The sequence below is a fragment of the Anolis carolinensis genome, chromosome 1, assembly GCF_035594765.1.
Source record: "Anolis carolinensis isolate JA03-04 chromosome 1, rAnoCar3.1.pri, whole genome shotgun sequence".
NCBI classification, from domain to species: Eukaryota; Metazoa; Chordata; class Lepidosauria; order Squamata; family Dactyloidae; genus Anolis; species Anolis carolinensis.
The window spans coordinates 62,253,060-62,261,843 of record NC_085841.1 but is presented as its reverse complement, the minus strand read 5'-3'; the positions used below and the strand labels follow the sequence as shown (position 1 = coordinate 62,261,843).

The window sequence follows — 8,784 nt, the reverse complement described above, 5'->3', positions numbered from 1 at the left end:
CATCATATCACTAGCCATATGTTTGAATAAGCTTTATGCTTCTGGCAACTCACCTGCTTGAGATGTTACTAAAAATTCTCAACCTGGAAGTCATTAATCAAAATACTGATAACTTTTATAAAAGGTGACTGAAGTCTAAAAGCTATAAACTCCTGAACATTTGAGGTGTCCAATTAGATTCTGAATTACAGCCCTAAATACTTTGTGACCATTGGTTTTATTTGGAGAGACATTCCATTGAAGTGAATGGAATTTATTGCTACAATTTGATGCAGCTTTAGAAACAAGCTCAGTTGAGAACACAATTGACATATTTACTAATAAATATGCTTAGCGTCACATATACTAATAAATATTTACATATTTACTAATAAATATGCTTTAAATTTCTGAGCTTTAAATAAATCTTACCCAATCTTTCTTGCCATTTGACTAGGTAAAGGTAAAGATTTTCCCCTGACATTAAGTCCAGTCGTGACCAACTCTGGGGGTTGGTGCTCATCTCCATTTCTAAGCCGAAGAGCCAGCGTTGTCCGTAGACACCTCCAAGGTCATGTGGCCGGCATGACTGCATGGAGCACTGTTACCTTCCCGCCGGAGCGGTACCTATTTATCTACTCACATTTGCATGTTTTCAAACTGCTAGGTTGGCAGGAGCTGGGGCTAATAGCAGGGGCTCATTCTGCTCCTGGGATTTGAACCTGGGACCTTTCGGTCTGCAAGTTCAGCAGCTCAGCGCTTTAACACACTGAGCCACCACCAGGGGCCCATCATTTGACTAGAGACTGTGAAAAAGCTTGCCCACTCAAATGCTAAATTATCTTTAGAACCAGTAAATAGTGAGTATCTTTTCTCCCCAAATATATGTGTGGGTAAGATAAGAAATTATTTTAAAATTACAACATCTGGGCACAGATTTACACTAAAGTGTTTTAAGGTGTTCATACAAATTATGTAAGATTCATCCTTTTTACTCACAAACACAGCATATTTAATTTCTCATTAAAAAGCATTATGATGAATAATTTAATCTGAGCAATGGCCTAAAAATGACTGAAGCCCATTTAAAAATGCATTTTTCTTGGGTATGTATTGGGATATTCATTCACTACTTCACAAAAACCTAGTGAAGATCTACTGCATGGCCACTTTTCAGGATTTAAACATCTATGAGCTTTATTTATCAACAAACCCAGTCTCATAGAAGTCATACACTCACAGATGGCAACTTGTTAGCACGTGATAATGCTCTAAATCTGTGTCATCTGTGTCATCCCAGGGATTCCCTGGGCTCACTGGCGATACCTATCACAATAAAACCAACTAAATGAAAATTTATCAATAACCCCATTATTCTCTGACAATCCAGAAATAACCAATTGGGGGGGGGGGGGGGCAGGGGTAGGACTGAATAATCACCCCAACTGTACTTCCCAAGTACTTCCCAATTCCCAAGTGGAGCTGAGATGATCTCTGAAACCAAGCAGGAAGACAAACAGACCATAACTTTCACCAATGAATCTACCAAGTGCCAGGACGGCTTTCAGTCCAACCTACTCACAGCACTGGCCTAGAAAACTAAAGTCGATTCCAAGCATCAGTATTTTATAGAATTTCAGAGCTATAGAGACAATGGAGAAACGTGTGTGAGGAATATCTAATATATACATGGCAATCCTTATCTGAGATCTATGGAATTAGCACATATTGCATTAAGATTTTGTTTCTCGGGATCTGGTTCTGTATGTAGCCATAATATCAGATTGTTGGCTCTGGACACATAATATTGCAGTTGCAGCATTTCTAGCATAGCACAAATGACAGAGCTCAGCAAACAATGTAAGCTATGGGGAGATGTCAGCTATTGTCAAATTGGAGTTGATCAGGCTCACTAAAACAGATGAGCATGCAGCTGAATCTTTAATTCTTATTTTATGCCAACCAAGGTACATCTTACAGGATGGCTTTTGTGGGTAGCACTGGGAAATGTAGATAGATACCATGTAGACATAGTTATGTGACTCTCACAATGCAGGTTCTTGATCTATATGTTTTATTTGTTACAAGCATTTGTGAACTCCACTTTTTTAGATGGAGTTCAGTAGACTGAAATGTGTATACATATGGTGAGGGGAACATGAAATATTACAAAATGCATTCATTATATAATCATCAGAACAAATGGACTTGAGACCGTTAAGGACTATGCCAGATAAACCTGGTCAGCCTACAAGTTCTACAAAATTCCTTGGTGATTTTGCAGCAACAAACTAACATAACTTGGACATTTCTAAATGTTATTGGATTGTTATGAACTGCCATAAAATAAATTTTGATGAAAGGTGGTATGTAATTATCTTTTACAATAGAAATAAGAGAAAAGACTCATGCTGAGCCAGTGAACCCTGAAGACAATTGGAAACGTATAGCATTGGACATTCAGGCCTTAGAGGCAAATCAGAAGTTTCCCCCTTGGACAGCAGTTGAGACTTATTCCTCATCCTCACTCATCCCCTGACTGGTCAAACATTGTGAAAGCCACCCACTGCATGACTATCAGCCTCCTCCCAGTAGACTCAAATCAAGGAAAAGCTTCATGAGAACCACCACTCCTCTTGATGTTCCTCCAGCAACAGCAAGAATGTCCCTCTGGGCAGCTAAACCAGGCAATTCCAACTGGATGGCCCCCCATGAGGGTCTTCTTCCAGGGGCAAACCAAGAATGGGCAACTTGGAAGTCCCTAAACAGACTCAGAAGCGGAGTGGGCAGATCAAAAGACAACTTGGCAAGGTGGCACTACCTGGAGGACCTTTGTGTGACTGTGGAGCAGAACAAACAACTCCGCATATGTATGCTTGCCCACAATGTCCTGCCTCATGTATGGAGGAGAAGTTGTTTAAAGCTACAGACAACGTGGTCGCTGTTGCCCACTTTTGGTCTAAAACTATTTAGCTGCTTGTGATTTCCTTTATTTCATCACTTTTAAATTTATTTATTATGCAATGCTTTTGACATGAAATAAATAAAATCCCCTGACTGGTCATCCACAAAACAGCAATTCCTCAGAACTTCAGAGGGTGCTTTGAGCACTGGAAATATTCAGGTATATGTATAGAGATTTTAGATAAAATTGACCCACAAAGCTAAGGGTCAGTATAAGTTGTTTACCTTAAATCTTATCAAAAAAGAAATAATTCTGAATAGAGAAGTTAAGGGCTCTGCTCTGTGTGCTGTGATCCCACTTCTGGCTTTTTAAATGTCTTGGTGGGAAAACACCAAGGCATTAAGACAGCACTGACATTTTCCCCTCTCTGTGGAACAACACTCTGCTTATCCATAGGCCATTTCAAAATCCATATTTTTTACCCCAAAACTGCCCTTTTACCTGATTATATACAGTAGTTAATCTACATATGACCACGTCATATTCACCCCCCAATTTGTGACAGATTGTGGTGAATTTGGCAGGGCCTGGTAGAGGGTAGGAGGAATCTGTTGCCCTGCATCACCCACCATTCACCCATCCCACCGGTGGAAGCATTGCCTCCCAGCTTCCCCCCGTTGTTTCTTATGCAATTCGGGAAACCTCCCATGTTGCCGCTGCTGCTTCCTGCGATGCTTGGACTTCAGTTGAGGCATAGAGCCCTGCTGGAAGTTGTTTTACATCATGTGATGGAAGCCGGTGGGCTCCGTGCCCCAACTGAAGTCCAAACATCCTGGGACAGGCAATTTTGCTTATCTGATAAGGTCCATAGTTAAGATCTGCGGTATAAAAAGGCTGTCTGCTGACAGAAAAACAATAAAAGAATATTATTTGCTTCTTTGTTTAATGTATATCCCTGTTTTCATCTGTAAGAAACCCAAAGCGACTCACACTATACATTTCAACCATATAGCGAAAGCATTCTGAAATGCAAAAATTAAAAATGCTAGCCCCCTCACTTCTCTCTTTCCTCTCGCAAGCAAGGACCATGTTCAAACAGGCTTTTAAAGCTTTTTAGGAAATGCTCTATTTCAAACTTTTTAATTCTTTTGAATTAGTGTTATATTTTAAAAATATATGCATTTAATGAGATTTTGCTGATTCTGTTTAATGTTTGTGAGCTGCCTTTGGTCCTATGTTGGGAGAAAGACAGCATGTAGAATAGATATGTAAATACATTTAGTCTCAAAAGAAACAACAAATAATTTTAATAGTTCTTTAGTCAATACAAGGAAGTAATCAAAAACTGCAGTTTTTGGAGTAGATTTACAGTTCCTTATTCTGCACAAAATTTATACATGATTGCTTAGCCACAAAATAAATATTATGTATTTATTTACTTCATTTTTACCCTGCCTTTCTTAACCCCAGAGGGGACTCAAAGCGGCTTACAGATCCGGAAAAAATTAAGTGCTTCACAGGTAAACAATAAAACACATCTCATCAAAATATAAACAATCTAAATATATAAGTAATTAAACACATATAAATCATTTAACGAATTAAAAACTTTTTTTTTGCAGGAAACAGCATTTTCTGTGCAAGGAAATGCATCTATTAGGACAGGAAATTCAATTTGATGTGTAAAATAAGAACAACAGCAACAACCACAACAACAATATTATAACCACATGATAGTTCTGTATTGAGTAATGGTTTTTGTGAAGGCAAGATTTTCATTTCCAAGGATTTCCGATACTTGAAAACATGTTTTCAAACCCTCTTTCAAATATTTTCAGGTATTCATTCCATCTCTATACAACTGCAAAGTTTTTATGGTGTTATTGCTTTTAACAGTGTATTTTTTTTAATATTTCCATGTTTAATTCTGTTTTAATGTTTGTATGGTTTTTAGGTTTAAAATTATATATTATTTTTCTTTCATTGTTAGCCACTTTGGTTTCCTTTTTGGCGAGATAAAGCAGAGTAGAAAGGAGGAGAAGGAACTGTTGAAGTTAGGAGCTGTCCTGCCATGATGTCCCAGTAAGAAAGTAGTTTCCTTTGAAGACCTAATTCATCCAGAAGTAATTCTATGCAAATGCAACAGAAAAGAAATGTGATCTGTATGAGAATTGTAACATTGTTTTTGTACAACTTCCAATTATTTCAACAAAGTCTATGTAGCAGTACATAGAATCATGTCCTCAAAACCTAAGTAAATTTTTTTTAAAAAAAAAACACTGAGAGCTTCTCTTTGATTCATTGCAACACTGATCAAAACTCATCTGGGTTACCATTCTGAATTTTTAGATAAGGAACTGTTTGTTTTAATCCAGCAAATTTGGAGAGTGAAGGGGAGGTGAAAGGCATGTTTTAATTAAAAGGTTTGGCTTCAATGCGTAAGCCTGTGAAGCCGTTCACTGTGCCATGCTTCCTGCCCAGTCCCAAGCTGTGCTCAGCACCAGTTCCAGAGAAAAAGCTTCAGGATGTAGTTGTAGTCAGACAGTGACAACAGCAGCACAGATAACTTGTTCCCTCCCCCACTTTATTAAGAGTCTATGTAAAATTTAAGTTCATTCATATTCATGTTATTGTATCACCAACATCTATAACTATAAACTTAAAATTTTAAATGTGCAACATTTGTTTTAATTCTCCTCTTTTTGCTAGGGAAAGTAAGGGGGTATGCAGGAATTTTGTTGGCCATTTACATTTCGTGTAACAGTTTGCTATACTTTTGGAAATACAAGAACAGTCTGTGTTTAAAGTGTTAAAATATCTTTGAAACGGCAGCAGTGATAAATTAAATTTCAGTGACCAGTCTTCTCATCTCTTTTCCACCTCTGAAGTGTGAACTGGTACTTGTATCTTTTTACTTTTTATCTTCTATTCATCTTATTCTACCATTTTTGGAAGAAAAGTCCTATGAGGAGTGGCCTAGGGAGCTGGATATGTTTAACCTGAAGAAGAGAAGGTATCGAGGTTTAAGTCATGTTTAAGTATTTGAAAAATGGCACATTGAAGATGGAGCAGACTTGTTTTCTGTTGCTCTAAAGACTAGGACACAGAGCAATAGATTCGAACTGCAGTAAAGAGATACCAATTGAATATTTGAAAGAACTTCCTGATGGTAAGAGTTGTTCAGCAGTGGAATATGCTGTCTCAGAATGTGGTGGGGTCTCCTTCCCTGGACATGTTTAAACAGAGGCTGGGATTGCCATTATCAGAAGTTCCTGCATTGTGTATTCCTTAATGACAGTGGCATGGACTGGATGGCCCTTGCGGTCTCTTTCAAATCTATGATCCTATAATTCTATTAAAAGTGAAATGTTTAGTTTGTATTGATGTTGGTTTAGCAGAGAGCTTTGCTATTTTAGGGTTGTTGTATGTCTTTCGGGCTGTGTGGCCATGTTCCAGAAGCATTCTCTCCTGACGTTTCGCCCACATCTATGGCAGGCATCCTCAGAGGTTGTGAGGTATGGATAAACTAAGTAAGGAAAGGAAAGAATATATATCTGTGTCCAAGGTGTGGCAAGAGTCCTTTGTCACTGGGAGCCAGCATTAATGTTTCGGTTAATCACCCTAATTAGCATTGGAGATGTTTTGTCCCTTGCCTGGGGGCATCCTTTGTTCAGTCAAGCCTTCATTGTGTTGGTTCCCATCTACTGTTTTGATTTTGGAGTTTTGTAATACTGGTAGCCAGATTTTGTTCATTTTCATGGTTTCTTCCTTTCTGTTAAAGTTGTCCACATGCTTGTGGATTTCAATGGCTTCTCTGTGTAGTCTGACATGATAGTTGTTGGAATGGTCCAGCATTTTTGTGTTCTCAAATAGTATCCTGTGTCCAGGCTGGTTCATCAAATGCTCTGCTATGGCTGATTTCTCTGGTTGAATTAGTCTGCAGTGCCTTTCATGTTCTTTGACTCTTGTTTGGGCGCTGCGTTTGGTGGTCCCTATGTAGACTTGTCCACAGCTGCATGGTATCCGGTAGACTCCTGCAGAAGAGAGAGGATCCCTCTTGTCCTTCGCTGACCGTAGCATTTGTTGGATTTTCTTCGTGGGTCTGTAGATAGTTTGTAGGTTGTGCTTCTTCATCAGCTTCCCTATGCGGTCAGTAGTTCCCTTGATGTATGGTAAGAACACCTTTCCTCTGGGTGGATCTTTGTCTTGACTCTCATGGCTTGTTCTTGGCCTTGCAGCTCTTCTGATGTCTGTGGTGGAGTATCCATTGGCCTGTAGAGCCCAGTTTAGGTGGTTGAGTTCACCTTGGAGGAGGTGAGGTTCGCAGATTCTTTGTGCACGGTCTGTCAGGGCTTTGATTGTGCTCCTTTTTTGACTTGGGTGATGGTTGGAGTTTTTATGAAGGTATCTATCTGTGTGTGTAGGTTTTCTGTAAACTGTGTGGCCCAATTGTTGATTGGGTTTGCGGATGACCAGAACATCTAGAAATGGCAGTTTTCCTTCCTTTTCTTTTTCCATGGTGAATTGGATGTTTGGGTGGATGCTGTTAAGATGGTCCAGGAACTTGCTGAGTTCTTCCTCTCCATGGCTCCAAATTGTGAAGGTGTCATCTACGTATCTGAACCAAACAGTTGGCTTTTTTGGTGCTGTTTCTAGGGCCTGTTTTTCAAAGTATTCCATATAGAAATTTGCTACTACTGGGCTGAGAGGGCTCCCCATGGCCACTCCATCCTTCTGTTCATAGAATCCAGTGTCCCACTGAAAGTAGCTAGTGGTGAGGCAATGGTGAAACAGGGCTGTGATGTCTTCTGGGAAGTTTTGTTTGATTAGTGTGAGGGTGTCAGCTACTGGGACTTTGGTAAAAAGGGACACCACATCAAAGCTGATCAGGATGTCCTTGGTGCTTAGATTGAGGTTGCTGATCTTTTCTATAAAGTGTGTAGAGTCCTTGATATAATGTGCAGTGAGCCCAATGTGGGTTTGTAGCTGTGTAGCCAGAAATTTTGCCAGGTTGTAAGTCGGCGATCCAATGGCACTTACAATGGGTCTGAGTGGGATGGAGTCCTTGTGGATTTTGGGGAGTCCGTAAAGCCTGGGTGGGAGGGCTTCTGATTTGCACAGCTGTTGGCGTATGTCAAAGTTAATGGAGGAGTTCTTGATTAGAGTGTTCGTTTTTCTGGTGATTTTGTTAGTGGGGTCTTGTTTCAGTTTCTTGTAAATTGTGGGATCTAGAAGTTGTCTGATTTTTTCCTTGTATTGTTTTGTTTCCATGATTACAAAACAATACAAGGAAAAAATCAGACAACTTCTAGATCCCACAATTTACAAGAAACTGAAACAAGACCCCACTAACAAAATCACCAGAAAAACGAACACTCTAATCAAGAACTCCTCCATTAACTTTGACATACGCCAACAGCTGTGCAAATCAGAAGCCCTCCCACCCAGGCTTTACGGACTCCCCAAAATCCACAAGGACTCCATCCCACTCAGACCCATTGTAAGTGCCATTGGATCGCCGACTTACAACCTGGCAAAATTTCTGGCTACACAGCTACAAACCCACATTGGGCTCACTGCACATTATATCAAGGACTCTACACACTTTATAGAAAAGATCAGCAACCTCAATCTAAGCACCAAGGACATCCTGATCAGCTTTGATGTGGTGTCCCTTTTTACCAAAGTCCCAGTAGCTGACACCCTCACACTAATCAAACAAAACTTCCCAGAAGACATCACAGCCCTGTTTCACCATTGCCTCACCACTAGCTACTTTCAGTGGGACACTGGATTCTATGAACAGAAGGATGGAGTGGCCATGGGGAGCCCTCTCAGCCCAGTAGTAGCAAATTTCTATATGGAATACTTTGAAAAACAGGCCCTAGAAACAGCACCAA

At 39.8% G+C, this 8,784-nt stretch overlaps 1 protein-coding gene across 1 annotated transcript; it reads right to left on the bottom strand.

Moving 5' to 3' along the window:
• Nucleotides 1-6,295: 6,295 nt before the first annotated feature.
• On the bottom strand, nucleotides 6,296-8,157 carry LOC134297599 (uncharacterized). The gene has a single exon (XM_062975566.1). The coding sequence runs from the start codon at nucleotides 8,153-8,155 to the stop codon at nucleotides 6,506-6,508; it is 1,650 nt and encodes a 549-aa protein (XP_062831636.1). The 5' UTR covers nucleotides 8,156-8,157; the 3' UTR covers nucleotides 6,296-6,505.
• Between the last annotated feature and the right edge of the window lie 627 nt (nucleotides 8,158-8,784).

Coding starts and splice junctions, on each gene's coding strand:
- LOC134297599 (XM_062975566.1), bottom strand. CDS start 8,155: ATGGAAACAAAACAATACAAGGAAAAAATCAGACAACTTCTAGATCCC.